At 43.8% G+C, this 16,662-nt stretch overlaps 1 protein-coding gene across 2 annotated transcripts in view; it reads left to right on the top strand.

Annotated features, from left to right (window-relative positions):
* The window catches only part of FRAS1 (Fraser extracellular matrix complex subunit 1), a 171,233-nt gene that overhangs the window by 16,152 nt on the left and 138,419 nt on the right, over positions 1-16,662 (top strand). Inside the window, exon 1 of one of the 2 annotated variants that reach the window (XM_087736405.1) lies at positions 8,642-8,803. The exons of the other annotated variant lie outside the window; for it this stretch is intronic. Coding sequence (XP_087592531.1) covers positions 8,657-8,803 — 147 coding nt within the window. The 5' untranslated portion in view covers positions 8,642-8,656. Of the gene's footprint in view, positions 1-8,641; positions 8,804-16,662 lie in introns of those variants that run through there. 2 annotated transcript variants of the gene reach the window in all.

The raw sequence follows: 16,662 nt of genomic DNA, 5'->3' as shown, positions 1-16,662 counted from the left end.
AGAAATGTGTGTCCCGTTCCTTTAGGTGTGCTGTGAGGGAGGCAGCTGGGAGAAACAGCAGAAGCTATGGAGAAAGGCTGCCGACAGGGGGAATTTGTGGGAGTTCTGTCTGCTCCTTGGAGCTCGTAGGAGAGGCAGCTTTGCTCTATACTAGTATAATATATACTAGCACCACTAGTATAATATATACTAGCTGGCTACACTTGCACGTTTGCCAGCCCAGGACATGTTCGAGACCTTGTTCTTCGTCCTCAAAACATCTTGGGCGAAGAAGTTATGAGGAACTGGTGCACATCTGCTCAGTCTTTTGAAATAGATTACTGGTGTTCTATTCAATCATAAACCTTAGGCAAAGTTGGACTACTGTGTCCGGACAGTGGTCCCATGTGCCATTTCTTATCTTCCAGGTTGTTTTCAAGTGTTTCTTTTTCCCTTTTTTTTCTTTTGATTAAGTCACGTCCCCATCAAAAATGCCAGTATGAAATCCCCTTACCGTTATAGTTGTTGCACAGGCTTGATAAATCAGTTGATTCAAAGTTGCCCAGGATAAATAATTCTCTGAGCCTTTTCAGTAAACGTTAGCTTTCCAGTTGTTGCTATTGTAACTGCTGAATTTCACAAGGAGCCTAAAATATTCCTTGGTGCTTTCAGGAAGCCGTATAAAAGATGGAAAAAATGCCAAATATGAAGCTCTTCCAGATGGGTGCGTTGCTTTTATATCACTGCTCAGATCTGTCAGCCTTAAAAGCGGCTGTAAAGAGAGGCACGTGATGCTGCGATGCTCTGCAGTTTGTGATGCTAGGACGTCTGTGTTTCTGCCATGCATATTAAATAGCTTCTAGTGGGAGTACATACAACAGACTTCCATTGGAAGACCACTGTAATTCTCCTAGTGCTGTGATTTATTGTTGAGCCATCGATTAAGGAGACCCGTTAGGATAAAATACTCGGTGCTTACTCGATTTTGTAATCATTATAGCTACTTCAGAGGCATTCGGTAATGAATCCTCTAACTAACCCCGCGAGCTCAGCATCAGAAGTGTCTTTATATTACCAGCTGGAATACTACAGCTAAGGGAGAGTCCTAGGCATTTTCAGGTTGTGTTTCTGAGGATCAGCGAGGGGAAAAAAGCTCTCCCTCCTCCCCCAAGTGATATATCCTGAACATGATTTCTTCCTGTATTAATTTGAAGAATTATAAGCCAGGTGTTTCATTACTCAAAAAATTTAAGAAGTTTCATAAACTGCTTCCTGTGTGTTTTATGGAGATCAGAATTAAACTTTTTGCAGGCTCAACATTGGGAAGTTTTAATTTGTTCGATACTGAGCATAAATTTTCAGTGACATCCACGGGAGCTGAAAGTTAAGGTCTTGCAGCGAGATGACAAAGATGAGAAATTTTGGACCTTGCAGCTATACCCATGCCCTTTTATTTATCTCAGTTATCAAACGAGAAATCTCACTTCTAATGGGAATGTAGTCTCCCTGAAAATTTTAACCCTTTCATTTCCTGGGAATTCATCTGTTGTCCTGCATTAATAGATTTGGTCACAGTCCTGTGGGAATAATTACTTTTGGCTGCTTAGCCGGCCCGAGACCGATACACTGTAAGTCAGGTGTTCTTTTGTGGTTCATGAATATTCGTATTTTCAGAGGAAATACAGGGTTGGTTGTTTAGTTATGACCTTCAAAACCTACGCTGATTTAGACAGAGTTGTCATTACTGACACACTAATAGCCAGTTCTGAGTTGTGGACGCAGTAAATCCTTTTGTGCATTGAGCCTGGTAGAGTGGTTTCAGGTGAAAACATGAGCAAACTTGTTAGAAATTTCTTTCCCACATTTTTTGCCATTTTATAGATTCTTCTAGATACGTAAAAAGCCTGATTTTCTTGAGTATTTAAGGAGTTAATTTACAGTTAAATTCTCAATATTACAGAGTAAAGGTAACTTGCTACATTTTATTCCAGTGGATTTTTTTTTATTTAAGGAATTGGAATTTTTTAAGTGTTCCATTTTGAAAACCTAGGTTTGATTTTAAATTGGAGGCACATAAAAATGGTATCTACTCCTTTCTATCTCAATTTCTCAGTGAAACTGTGGCATCATCATGCTTATGGAAAGGGAACCTGAAAGTGCCTCAATCTCCGGTTGTGGGGAAACCTTCCAAAGCAAAAGCGGATGATGTGCTTCCATTGAGTGACCTAAGGAGTAAGTCTTAAGTCTCTCTTCCACGTTTTATTTAAAATAAAGATTCTCAGAATGAAACAATGAACTTGGTGAAAATCTGTTTAAAATTTAATGAAATCCTTAGGACAAAACAAAGTCTAATACGTTACTTTCAAAGACATCTGGAGACATTGTATTAGATAAAATGGAACTCATTGAGATACAGTCAAATATAAATTGAGCAGAATTTGTCGCAGAATTTAACTTTGCGTTACCGTGGCAAGGAAAGTGAAATCTCCTTATGTGCTTATCATGAACAAAGCTTGGTAACAGACCAGAGAAGAACTGAGATGCAGTGTTACAGGGCAAGAGAGACTTAAATAGTCCATAACGCGCTCCCTACGCCCGTGAGCGCTTCGTATGTGTAGTCAGTGCGTGTGCCTCGTCTGTCATCACACGTGGGCTTAGGGAAACTCAGGGCTGTCAGACTGATTGAGTGCGGAATCGTAGGTTGCACACTTTGTTTTGAGAATGTAAACATTAGCAGAAACGTCTTGGCTTTTCTGCTAGAAATGACGGGCAAAGCACTGAAAGGAATAGTAAGGCATTGTGCTGGAAGCACGGTTAAATCGTGCTGTGGCACACGGAGCTGTGTTTCGCCTCGGCAGGTTTTTAAATGAGAAGGCAGCCCCACTTCCTATAAGAAGGAGGACGCAAGTGTGGTATGTTGGAGAGCTGCAGACCTTCGTCTTTTCTGTGTTTCATCAACGGCGTGTGCCGTGTTCTGGCACGGGTCTGTACCTTTTCTGGTTTAAGCGGAATGTTATCATCGTAATCCTGTTAATCTCGGGCAAGTTGTAGGTGACGCTGTGGTACGTAACATAATGCGGAGGTTTCCCGTCGAGACCCTCTGTTGGTGGCCATAAATGGAGGTCGCTGTAGGCCCTGTTACCTAACAGCAGTACATCTTGCAACTGCAGAAGTTTGGGCATGACTGCAGTGTAGTGTTTTGCCGTGGTTTTTTTTTAAAATGCCGTAATTTTACTTCCTAAGAGGTTTTTAGATGCTTGAGTGTAATCCAGCGAGTGATCCGACCTATGTGATGTGTGATTGACAAAGTAAAATGAGGGCGCATCCATGATGACACAGGGTAGCTGAGAGACGTTGGCGTGGTAAAAAGTAGAACTGAGTTCAAAATGATTTACCTCTGTCATGTTAGGGTTTTTTTCTGTCTAGTCCATTAATACTTTGATTCTTCCAAGCAGACTTAATTAAGACAACACTGATCCTACTGTTTCTTTTGGAAGATGATACGGCTTAACAACCCTGTCTGTCCTGCTTTGGTATTGTGCAACATAGGGTTTCTTTTAGTCATTTTAGCGACAGCCTGGCCCCATAAGGGCACGGGATCCTTTTTGGTGAGTTTCAGAAGGGTTTGCTGGTTGTAGAAGAGCGGTGAGACCTCTGCATCTCTTCATGCTTTGGAGAGGAGTGTGCTGGAATTACCACAGATACTTCCATCTCCCCGACCTGCCCTTAGTGCAAAGCATAAATACCTTTTTGTGGGGGAAGATCTAAGCTCACAAGATGTAAGAGTGAGTGTCAGTTCTCCTTCTCGCCTCAGGCAGAGAAATATCTGTGAGATCAGAGGCAAGCCTCTTGAAATCCCTAGGAAAAGGAGTCATCCGTGATATTTTGCATCTTAGGAGCGGGCTGTGGGGTTAAGCCGCTTTTCCTGCTATGATGAGCATCCTGTGTGCTCTCCAGTTCTCCACTTGGCACGGCATTTCGGTCTAGTAGTAGTTGGATGTGGCTGCCTGCTGTGCACGCTGTACGTACCCGTCCAGGCTGTCAGAGGCATTGATTTGTAATATGAAGCCCTCTCATCAGCATTTTTTTTATTATTATTGTGATGTTGATTTCCCTACTAAAAATAGGAAGCATTAGTATCAAAAATAAATTGGGAATGATGCTTTCTAAGCAGAATATTTTTGCTGGGCTTCCACTGCTTATCAGCAAGGTATCAGCAAGCAGTGCTTGATGCTTTTGAGCCTGTGGCTTTGTTAAGAATATGCAGGATGCAGACATCTCTGGTTTAGAAAGTGAACTCAGCCTATCTGTTAGGCTTGTTTCAATTCAGAAGCTTAACAATTCTTTGATAGGTTAGGTGTGGTTTATTAGACCCTTCTCTAATATTAAAGTCTAGCACAGTGGACTGCAGCAGTTTGTTCATATACGATCATTTCCCTCCTTTTAGGCTTGTATGTGAATACGTATTTTGTTTTGCAGGTACCAGCAAGGGGGCTGATCTGATCTTCAAGGTCATATCTTTTACCCCGCGTTCTGTTTACACAGATGCCTTCTTTAGCCTCTACAAATAGCTGATCAGTCCACATGTTCAGACTGAGGAGACGATAATTCCTTATATGGCAGCTTCAATAAGTAACCTCCTTGTTAAAATCAGCGGTCGTGCTGTCTATGTAAGAGCTGCAATGAGGTCTCTATACTTAATATTTTCAGTGCGTTCTGTATGATGCCAGCATGTTTTTAACCTTACTGAAGTCATTTCATGCTTCTGTAATTCATTGGCTTTTTAGTGTATTTATAGAAGCTATTTTTTTTTCAAGCACTGCGGTAGAAATGATGAGAGCATCTGGTTAAATCCATCACATCTTGTAGAACAACCTCTTAATGGCTATTCTTAGTTAGATGAAATAGGAAAGAATAACCTTGGTAATTGAGCCTTTCCCTCTTTAGATGGTTACACCAATATTTTAAAGGCTTTAGATATTTAATATAATTAAGAGTGCCGTAAGTGTCACCGCTGTGCTTTTCTGCAATGGAAACCGCGTACGTTAGCTATGAGAGCTGTAAAAAGAGAGACACGTTTCAGCTTACACTTAGTTCCAGGGAGCTCTGCTTATAACCTCTTGTTTTACTGTAACGTGATAAAGAATGCATCTGGGAGCTTTAAGTTTTCTAAAGAAAGTTTTCTTTCTGTTCTGGAGTAGTCTAATTTCTGTGGCGTTCCAGACCAGTCTGTGCAAGCAAATCGACAAGTGGGCTGAACTCAGCACCTCCGTCCAAATGCGTGACAGGATTATAGGAAAGGATACCAGGTTTGTAGAGGAAGACAGTGATTTACCTGGGTTTAGGTTAAAGCCATCTAAGGGCATCTAAGCTGAGAGCTGGGTAAGGATTTCGTTCCCTCCTGGCTGCATTATGTCCCTTCCCACTCCTGCCGCAGCTAAGAACGGGTTGATGTAGAGGCTGGCTTTGCGTTGCAGAACTTGCTTCCTCCCAGGGAAATCCCCGAGTTGAGTGGTGGCTGGTTCACTGGGACTGTGGCCTTTCCTGTTATCCCTGATCGGGAGTTCCCAAATACTCATGTTGTAGGTCGGCTGTTTTTTACGGCCGTTGGAGCGACCGGTGCTGGGACTGCATCACGGACCAGAGAGAGGAGGACATCTGAGGGAGAACAGTCCTTTCCTGTGGCAGGAAGCCTGTGGTGGGGTAGCGCTGCCTTGTAAGGGTATAATTTTAAGGCTCTGATTTGTGTAATCTCTCAAAGGATATAACTCATCTGGTGCAGGTCTGGGTGCCAGACAACTTTGTAGTGTTGTGTGCAGAGGATGCTTTCTGGTATTCACTCTCCCAGCAGTGTGGAAGTGGACTATTTTTGTTATAGGCTTACCCTGACCCTTGTCTGCAAGATGATGTGGAAGCAAGAAAGCTACGATTTGTTGACATTCATATTTGGAAGCCTCCCTGAGACGGTGTTGACAGCGGCATCTGTCTGGAGTGACAGAGCGGGGTTGTGTGAGGATTGTTGGGCAGGTCAGAAAAATGAGAAATATCCGCCCCGTGCTGGCATGGAGAGTTGATCTCTTTGTTAATCTTTCAGTCTCTGGAAAGTGATGCCGGAGCGATTTAGATGGTGACTGTAGACTTGCCAGTTTGCAGTGTTGCAGAGAAACTGGAGGTGAGGCCGGAGTCAGTTTTGGAAATGTGATCGGTATATTTCTATTTGGGGAGCCCACATTCCCGTACTCTTCAGCTTCAGGGGGCTGGGTCCTCAGCTACTGGAAATGGCTTTAGCTGCTTTGATGTCAGTGGAGCTGGGCATTTTACCAGCTGAGCATTTGACCCTAAGGCTGGCAGGCGGCCTTCAAGCCACTGAGCTTATTTAATACGTGACGCAAGGCTGCAAAATGGCAACTGGTTTACCAGTTGGTGTTTTCCAAAGAGAGCATGGGTTTACGTTTTAACTTTACTTGCGAGAGATTTGCAGTGAGCCCAAGCGCTACTCTGTCTCTTGTTCTTACCTCATCTTGGCCTGACGTGTGAAGTTTTGGCTCCTTTGAGAAGTCAAGTAATGATGTAGCGTTGGATACGAGTAAGCGGTTGCAGAGGTAGCTGGCTTTGGGGAAGGCGTTAAAGTGGATGTGCTGATGGTGGAATTGAGATTCCCTTCACTTGGCCATCTTCAGACACCCTAACCCTCTGTTGGGAACGGCAGTTCCCTGTGTTACTCCTGTGCTTACTAAGCATTTTTGTGGGCTGGTTTGAAGTGAGACATGGTGATAACTGTTTAGGATTCTTTTTTTTTGGGGGGGGGGGCGGGGGAGTGTTCCCCAAATCAATGACCAGTACGCTTGCAGGATACAATCTCACTTGGAGGCTGCCCTGGTGTGTAGCTGCTGGGAGGGATGACAGAAGTTATTCATTAATTTGTCCCTTCCCTCTCTGTGCTGTTTGCTGTCCCTGTGCATGTGAAGACATCAGCTGTAAAGCTTGACTGGTAGGTTTGGGCCAACTCGTTATTTTCTTAAACCAGTCAGTGCTGTGTTTCTTCTGTGTGCCATGAACAAGTCCCTCTCTTGGGGGAATGCTTCGTTGTGCCGGCTGCCGAATACAAAAACAATTGTTATGTGCGTTTTAGTAGACTAACGAGCAAAGCGTAATGCTCACATCCTCTGGGCTTTTGTAGGCATTGTGCAGTATTCAGGGTGCCTGAAAGCTTGAGGTTAAGCCAGATGCAGCAACATCGACACTTGTGTTAGATTAGGGGTGTTGGGGATTGCGTGTAGATCATAGATGGAGAGTTGTGGGCCGGACTCCCTCGAGAGATGCTTTTGCTGTTACCCCTCTGCCTTTTCTAGTAGCATCCGTGAGCTACTGGTGCGCGTTGAGATCCGAGTTACTCCGTACTCTGCATTAATGCTGGAGCTGATGGTGTGTGCCGAGGCTGGAGTCCAGGCTGGAGCAGGGGAGCCCTTGAAGCAAAGGTGTTGGGTGGTTTGACGAGCCCTCCCTTCACCCACTCCGGTGTCCTCAGCACGGGTACGGTTCGTGTCTTGCCGGGGTTCTTGTGACTGTGTGAATTTGACAGAAAGGGCTGTATTTGGTGCTCTGCGCGTGTTTCTGCAGTCGTTTCAGTGGAATTACTCTAATCAAACACGATTATCCTTGCCTTCCCCGGCACTTGGAGTGTTGGAAATCCATCCGTGCTTTGCCTCTGGCTTCCCTGGGAACAGCTCCTGGCTTTGCTTTGCGTTGGTGTCTCTGTTTCCTGGCAAGGCAGTTGCTGTGACTGCTGAGAAGTCAAATGAGGTCTTTTATTGAGTTTTTTTTTTTTTTTTTTTTTTCTTGGCACAGTCAATTTGGTCGCTAGGAAGGTGATGATCCCCATGTGTCTGAAGGAATTGGAAGACGGTGGTTTAGGAATCCAAAGAAAACGGCATTTCTGTCTTCCCTCCCCTTCATTTCCCCTTTCTCTTAATCATCATTTTACGTAGACTTCCAGAGGATTTTCTAATGAGCTTTTGGTCTGCTTGTGTTCCAATTGCTAGGTTATTGGCTACGTTGTCCATATGGTGACCTTAAAATGAAAGCAATGCGGCGTAACTGGTGTGCTGGAGTCTTTTGCTATCCTTAACAGGGAAGAGGAAGTTAAAATCTATCAGTGACAAGGTTTTTTTCCTTTTTTTTTTAATAGGTAAGTTCCTGAGATCCTTCCCTTCTCCCATTCTGTTTCTCCTAGTGTTTTTCCTGGCTTTTAAATACAAGCATGTATATGAATAAATAAAAGTTCCTGCAGGCATTGTACTTTTTTGCTCAGTACTTTGGAAGAGCTACGTTTACGGGAGCCCGTTTGCAATTTTATCAGATTTTGTTACAGACTTAGGGAAGGAAAAAGCATCTCCATTGTCACCCGTGGACTTTACACACTCAGTGGAGGCCAGAGTTTTAGTCCTGTAGAAGACAGACCAATAAAAGAGCATTGTAGTAGTTCTTGTTCTGAATTCCTCTAAGAAGTGTACCTGTGTTAGGAGGAGTTCATCTGCAGAGCCAGGGGTATTTTCTGTGCATCGACGCTGAAATACCATCTCAGTGAGCTGATTTGCAATTGTCTTTCAGACATCCGTTACACGATTGAAAAAAAAAACACCATTAAGCTGAATTGCCTGCCAGCCAAAACTGTGCAATGTGGTTGCTGTCAGAAGGTGCTAGCACACCTGGGAATTCAAAAGCACCAAAGCTGATTTTTATTCCCAGAACCCTTCGTTGCAGTGCAGAATTAATTCTGAGACAAGCCCTGTCAGAGGGAAGGAGACGTGATACTCGGCTTCAGGTAAGCTTTTTGACAGGATGTCTTTTGCAAACACTACAGCCGTGTCCGGAATCAGTCAAACGCTTAGCAGGGGACGCTGAACATCCTGAAGACCAAATGTGTAGGTGCTGCATCTAATCCAGCTTTTATTGGGTGATTCTGGGGAGTATTTTGACTGCATAAAGCTGTTCTGCAGCACCTCATGGATGAAACTGCCCTCTCTGTAGAAGGTGCATCTGAGGCCTGTGTGTCACTTAGGTCCTGAACCCCATTCTGCAGATGTGAAGGGGACTGAAAGGTTTCTCGTCCTCCGGGCTCCCAGTGTGGCTCCCAACTGAGCGGGTCTGGCGTGAACGAAAGCCAGGGCTCAGGGCTGTGCACAACAGCTGACTTGCGTAGGGGTGAGCACCAATCCTGAACCTTTGAAGTGTTAAAAGCAAGTATGCGCATCATGTGCCAGGTTTTTGAGAAAGGTGTGCGTACCCTTTAAAAAAACGACCTGGAAGCCGATCAAAAAGGTGATTGATTATATTTTTGTGCCCTTAGGTTTACTGGAGGTTTGTTTTCTGCCAGATGTGTTGCTGAGCTTATTTTGTGTGTACAAAATCTGAAATGTGACTGTTGGTAAATGCAGTGTTTTGGGTAGTTCCTTGGAATAACATTAAAAAAACCAAAACCAAACCCTACAGAATTTATCAGTCCAAACAAAAGAGGTTGTGCATAAAGGTTGAAAGGTTTTTGTTTACAAAAAGTTTTTTATTTGAAAGTTTTTGGTTCAGTATTGAGACCAGCTCTGGTAAACATGTCACCGTTGCTGGGTGATGAAGGTACTCCGGAGAGAAGCAAACCCTTTGGCTGTCACCTTGGCTCTGTCACTGACACCCCCGCCAGCAGCCGAGCAAAGTCCCTGCTCCTCTCCCAGCTGAACTGGCCGCCTTTCTCTCAGCTTTAGGTTATCTCTGCGGCCATCATGCGAGCTGGGAGTTGCTGTTTGTGCAGAGCACTTAGGCTGAGAGGACCCTGAGCCCATTTGGGTCTCCCAAACTCTGTAACGCACATGAGAGTTATTAGTAAAAGTTGCATCGTTGTAAGCAGAGATGCTCAATTTTGTTATTTTCACTTTGGAAGTTTTATTAGAGCTGAGGTCTTCCTGCACATTGCTTTTTATCTCTGCCTTAGTTTCTTCTGACTGGGAAACATCGGATTTTCTCCCCTTCGAATCTTTTTTTTTTTTTGTTCCTGTCCCTCTGTGACAAGAAAGACCAAGGTACTGCTCTGGCAAAGCCCCTTACTCAGGTGTTTGTTGGTGTTCCAGCATCTTGCGGTGGCTTCAGAGGGCAGTAACTGTCCCTTTCAAACCGGTGTAGAGGGAGGCCTGCTCTTCTGTTTAGAAATGACTCTGTAAATGAAAGCAGTTTGTCTCTGAGCCTTCATATGTCATTCGCATTAAGCATTTATCCAGCCTGGGATCATTTGCCAGCCCCAAGGAGAGGAAATCTAGTTTGTTTGAGCAAGCAAACTATGGAGAGGTTCAAAAGCTTAGGGGTTGCTCCTCATTGTTTGTCTCAACCAAATTTGTGAACTAGAAACGCAAAGCTGGATTTGCTTTGGAAAGCAGTGATTTATTGTGTGGAGTCAATGAACGTGTTTGCACATGACTCCTTTGGGCATGCATAATAGTTTATCTTAGGAACCTACCACAAAAGCATTCATTTCTTCTTATCTTGCACCAGAGGCCAGGGCTGGTTGCACATTTTTGTTTCTGTTGCCAAAGACCTGGCTGCAGGGATGAATTAGAGGAGAAATGTTCGGGGTCTTCAGGCATTCGGCATTTGACCTGTTTCCTACCTGGTCACGCTTCCCTTTTCTCGAAGAACAAACTCCTCCAGCTTTTTTCCTTTATTTGTTCCCCAGTGAAAGAAGGTAACACACTTCAGGGACACTTGCATTTTAATTTATTTCATTGTTTAAGTAGTTCAAGTGTGCTGCTAAAGAAAAGTGTCTATGAATGTGGCTTTGATAAATTTGGCTGTAAGATACAGGAGAGGGCAGATTTGAGAAATGCAGTTTTTGTGTGCTTTCTTGTTTAAAGTGCCTTTGGATGACCTGTTTAAGAAACCAGGCTGACATAAAGTTAGCATGGGTTCTGATGGATGGATTAAAATTTAGTGGGATGGTCTAAAAGAACTGTTCGGTTCATCTGCCTCGTGAGCCTACCGGGCTTGGTTGTTTAACTTGTGAGCTTTGAACGTTTTGTTGGTAACTTGGAAGAAGAGGCCTGCCTGATGGGTATTTTGGGAGGCACGGCAGGATGGCTACACTCAGGCAAAAAGGTGTGCTTCGGCATGGCCGGAGGCAAGGTCACGCATTTCGGAACTGGTGCATTAACACTTGAGTGGTAAGGGGTGATACAATTCCTTAGTGAATATTAGGGGCTTACAGTTGAGGAGGAATGGTGTTATATTAACTGGGTATTCGGCATCTCTGTGACAGCTGTAGGAATACCAGTCTGATTTTTTCACCGTTCAGTGACACCGGGTTGGGGGGGGGGGATATGTTGGGGAGATGCCCAAGGATGGAGGGGATCTGGAGGAGAGGCATGATTCCTTGTAACAAAAGACTTGAGCTCGGTCTGCGTCATTTCTCAAAGGGAAGGTTAAGGGGTGATTTGTAGAAGGCTACAGAGGGAACAGAAATTCCTATAAATAAAACTCTTCTGTCCATAAGAAAATGAAGTAGCCAGAAAATGAAAGCTAGATAAATTGAGCTTAGGAATTAGGTAGAGTTTTACTGTGAGATAGGGAATCATTGAAACCATTTCCTGAGGTGTGCTATGAATTATTCTGAATCACTAGAAATCTTTAAATCATGGTTGGCTTTTTTCCCTTAAAGCTATGCTGTGCTTAAATTGCAGCTTTTGGCCCAGAATCAAGAGTTCATTTATTCAGCAAAGTCAACTAGCACAGGCCTCCTTGCATTAAAAAATGGGCCAGCTGAATTTCGATATGAAATCTGTAAAAGTATGGTAGCACACAGACGGTGTCATGAAGAAGGTGTAGTATTCATCTCACCCACTTTTTAATGTCACACTGAAGGAGAGGGTGAAGTGCCATAATTTCGTCTCTTTGCTTCACTAATATTCCTGTGCGTAAGTTAATAGAAGGTAAAAACCACAGCTGTTCCAGCAGTAAAGGCTGTGTCTTGATTGCACGTAACTCTTGCTGAAGCAGCCCTGTGCAAAATACGCACAAGTGGTCTGCAAACGTAGATGGTCAAATCATTTCTGTGCTGCTTTATTTCTCACTCTGGGAAAAGGGAAGGGGAAGAAAAAGGAAAGGAAAGAGAGGAAAGGACTCCTTCCCGCCTGCTGTTACTGTTTACGGCCTTTCCCTGTGGGTCGTGTTCTCCCCTGGCTGGTGTGGCTGGCCAAATGAATGCAGAGAAGTTATGATGGCATAAAACTGATGCATGATCAGAATTACGGAGGTTATAAGCTTGTACCACATTAGAAACACAGCTTGCAGTAACAAGCTGTGCAGCGTTCTAGCTCCTGGGAGGATTAATTACAGATGGTAGCTGTGACAGCTAAATCAAGTACCTATAATGTTGTGTAAACTTCATTAAACAAACACAGTAGCAGTGCTGTAATCTATGAGAAATGGGATAGGATGGCGAGGGTAGAAAAGGAAAATACTCTGTAGGAAGTTTAAAAAAATCTTCAGTGTCTAAATCCACTGAAGCAATTTCTTCTACCTCTTATGCTTTAATGGTAGAATTTGAAACCACAAGCTTTTAAACTACTTATCTGGTAAAGCCTTGGTAGCCTGAATTAATAACAACTTTCTGCTAATGTCTGCTGAGTTCCTCTTAGTCAGCAAATCCTGTTTTATCTGATATGCTGAATCCTTCCTGGTGTTCTGCCACCACATGTATTTGATCAATGCTTTCTGGCTTGTGGAAATCTGGGAGGAAGAAGCACAGAAGATCAACCTCAGTGTTGCTGCTATGGTTGGTCATGGTACAGGGTTTACAGGAGGCTTTGATTCTAAATTTGGCTGCAAGTTCATGTTTTAATCTAAACGTTAAGCGTTTTTGTATGTTGATATCGTAAGCGATATTTTCTAATTTAAAGAAAAGTCTACCAAATGCAAGTTCACCATGTGCCAGCTGTCACCGGTAATGTGAGGGCGTCATTTAAAATTGCACCGAATCGTAGGTAACCATGTGCTGCCGCGGAAAGGGGCGGTCGCATTTTCCCCTGCCTCCCTCAGAGGCAGAAGCCTGAATCAGGGAAAAGTGAATAATTCTCTGCTGATTTAGCAAGTTGGATCTGCTCAGCAGAGGCTCCCGTGAACGGCAGCGCTGGTGCTGGGAAGCGGGGCATGAAGGAGGACGGGTCAGGGGAGAGAGTTCACGGTAGAGGCCACAGGGGGATTAGTTCATCTGCAACTCATAATTTCAGCCTTAGCAACTCAGTTATTGCAGCAGTGAGGAACTGAAAGGCCAATTAAATTGACCGAGCTTTTACTTTCCAGACAGGGAGAACTGACCGAGGAGGAAAAGCCAAGCTTCTATGTTGAAGTACTTCTGCTTTTAACATGCCATGTCTTGGTGGCCAGTGCAAAAAGTTTGTGTGCTTGTTGAATTCAGTTGTTAGTTTGGGATTGAAAAGTTGATGTTGTATTAGACATTTCTGACTGTATACACTCACAGCTGTGTCCCTTTGCCCGGTTGAAGAATAAACTGGATAATAGCTTGTCCTTAAAGAAACGACAGTATATCTAATACCCAAGGGAGTATTTTTTTTTTTGTTTTTAATTTTCCCTCAAAATGACCCTACCGTTACTCCATCCTCTCCCAAATCCTCGTCTGTGGACAGTTGCTTTAATGGTGACTTGCGTAGCTCTTCCAAGATCAGGAGGCTGAAGCTAGACTGTGGATTTAGGGATCCTGATTGCGTTTTGGTTCTTTTCTCTGCTTTTTTAGCTGTACGGTGGCTCCCCTTGACTTGCCAAGGGTCAGCTGAATACAGTATTTCTGGAGAATAAAGTTGTAGCATTTAAATAAAGGTAAATTTCGGGTAACAAAATTATTTCAGCTTTCCTATTATCATTAAACAAGGGGTTTTTTTAAATGCATTTTTGTCTTTAAAGTCATCTTTGAGGAGCCGAAAACTAAAAGGCTGACCCTGCACTACTAGGCTGTAGGTAAGTGCTCATAGGAATTGCTTCTGGTTCCCCACGGTTTAGATGCAGCTGAAGAGAGATTTTGGCCTTTGGGCCTCATCAGATAACACGATATAGTCTCTGTGTTTGGCGGGTCCAACACATGTTTTTAGGGGAAGTGTTGGAATTTCTATAATTTGTCATAAAATGCTGCAAAATTCCTTTTTCTTTTCCTTTCAAAGCTATGCCACTAAAGGGGATCCTCAGTCCTGCTCTAAAAATGCTTTGTAGCTGGTTATGCATGCTGCTTTCAGTAGGAAACACAGCCAAACACCCAAACACTGCCTGTTCCTTCCCTCCTTTGCTCTCTTCTCCTCGGGGATGGCCTGGGAAGTCCGCCTGTGTTTTGGGCCCTGTGTATGATTAAACTTGAGTAGTTTTACAAAGCTGATGAGTGGAGCATCAATGGGATCTCTGTTAGCTCGTTTTTCAGCAGGGAGGGACATGGCTTTCCTAAGACCGTGAGTTAGGCAAGCGGCCAGTCAACTCGAGTACCAAAAATACTAAAATCACACGAGTCCAAACCCAGCCGAATTACAAACGACTTTGAATGGTCCTGAGCTTTAGCCAAAGTGAAGATGAATCTTTTTTTTCAGGTTTTTATCGCTTTTTTCCCCCCATGGCCTACTGCTGTGACACATATTATTGTCTGCAGACCCTGTTTTGGGACAGGTTTTGGGTATTCAAACTTTACGGTAAGAATTTTCTGTGGGGTTAGATAGGCAGACACGTAACGCGTTCTTGGAGATCGGAAGGTAACGCACGTTCACCCTTCCTATAAAATCATGTACCCCTGCGGTCTGTATTCAGTTTGCCGTCATGGCAGAAAGGTGGCATTCGTCCTGTTTTACAGCTGACGTGCTGAGGGGCTAAACCATTTGCCAAAAGCCACTTTGCAGGCCGCGGCGGAGCTGGGAACCTGTCTCTTCTGACTTCTGGTCTGGTCTGCAGCCTGCACGCCGATTTCCTTGAACTTTTCCACTCAGACTTTTTATGGCTGTGTCATTTCTGTGCGTGCGTGCGTGAAATAATAAACTGGTTTGTGGCCCTTTCCCCAAAGGGATGAGGGGTTTTACCTTTCTCCTGGCACTCTTGCTGTTTTCGTAGGTTTACAAAGCCTTCTATTTGTTTTTATAGCGCGTGACACTGTGGTGTTCTGCAGTATTAGCGTGTGGTCTCTAGGCGTGACCGCGGGACAGATAGCTCTTAAACAAAGCTCTTGCCTGGTGGAGATTGTCCCTTTGTAATCATTACTTCTTCTAAAGCTGACATAAAACGATAGGTTTCTGAGGTTAACAAACAATAAAATCCTTGTTTGCAAGTGCAGGAGGTAATAATGGTTTGAACTGTTATCTCTTCCCTATAACCACTAGCTAGTACTTGACTTCAGTAAGCATCAAGGGCAGAGACTGTTTTATGTGAGAAAAATAATTTTAAATGGTCCTAAAATCACAAGTTGCAGGAGATGGCAAGTTTTCAGAGCAAGACTCCTGCTGCAGTAAATACCTTTTAAACTGTGGCTATTGTTCCTGCATGGTCTGAACGTTGGGTGGTTTAGCCAACAGCGTTGCTTTCAAATTCTAAGCTGTTTCTACAGAGGGTGTAATGATGGAAAGGTCTTTATTCCTCTTTTTTTTTTTAAAGAAATATGGCTTTCTGTTCACTGTGTTTGATGACGTTTCAGCAAAGAAATCACCCTTTTTATTGGAGTAGCATGAAACATGATTGCCCAAGAAATACAGGTCCCCAGGCAGAGCTCTGTTGTCACGGGGGATGTCAAAAATGGCTTTGCTAATTCTTTTCTGTTAGAGCCTGCAGTTCCCGTTGCATCTTGTTGCTGCTGCCTTCTGCTCTGGGTCCAAGGCGTAGCTAAGCTGTTGGAGCGAGGCCTGCGTTGACCTGAAGTAGGCAGGGGGGGATGGACAAGTGCTCCGTGGGTGCTCTCTGTAGGTCTGTAAAACTCAGAACGGTTCTTGAACAGGGAGAATCTCTTGTGTAAACTGTGGACGTGAATCAATAGGAAACAGATGAGAAATCTGACTTTCCACACATTATTTATCAGTTTGGGGATTATAAAATGCATCTGTTCTTCACTGCTTTTTCCTTGAGCATAGTGGCAGATACCAGAGATGTAATTGCAAAGCTGAAGTCCATTAAATCATATTTAAGGCCATTGTCAGGAAAAAACGTAGCATGTTATATACATGTGGACAACTAAATTGCTCTCCAGGCTTGATTATGTGTAGTTTTAAGTTTTGGTTTTGGAGTTTTAGGAGCTGTTGAAAGGTGGGGCGATAAAACAACAGGAAGGAAGGATCCAATTCTGACAGTTCAGAAGCTCACAAGGACAGAGAGGAAAGACCGGTACCTTAGTCTTTGCAAACATTTAGTCTCCTGCCTTTCTTTTTTGTCTGCTTTATACCTAAAATGAGAAAAGGACTACAAGGATTAGGGGCAAATAAGAATTAAAAGCTAGTTTAGACACTGGTAGGAAGGCTGGTGGGAATGGATGGCAAATACCAGAATCTTTTTGGCAAATGTTAGCGGCCGGGCCACGGGGGACCTAGACTGAAATCCCATTTCTTACTCGGTCTGTTGCATGGCTGGATAACCCCAGCCGGGTGAAGTTGTTTTATTGCAGGGAGCGTTGACGCA

The sequence above is a fragment of the Nipponia nippon genome, unplaced genomic scaffold, assembly GCF_047370975.1.
Source record: "Nipponia nippon isolate SJK-2023a ecotype South Korea unplaced genomic scaffold, ASM4737097v1 scaffold_6, whole genome shotgun sequence".
NCBI lineage: Eukaryota > Metazoa > Chordata > Aves > Pelecaniformes > Threskiornithidae > Nipponia > Nipponia nippon.
Note: the sequence above shows the minus strand (reverse complement) of the source record. Positions and strands in the feature narration are given on the sequence as shown.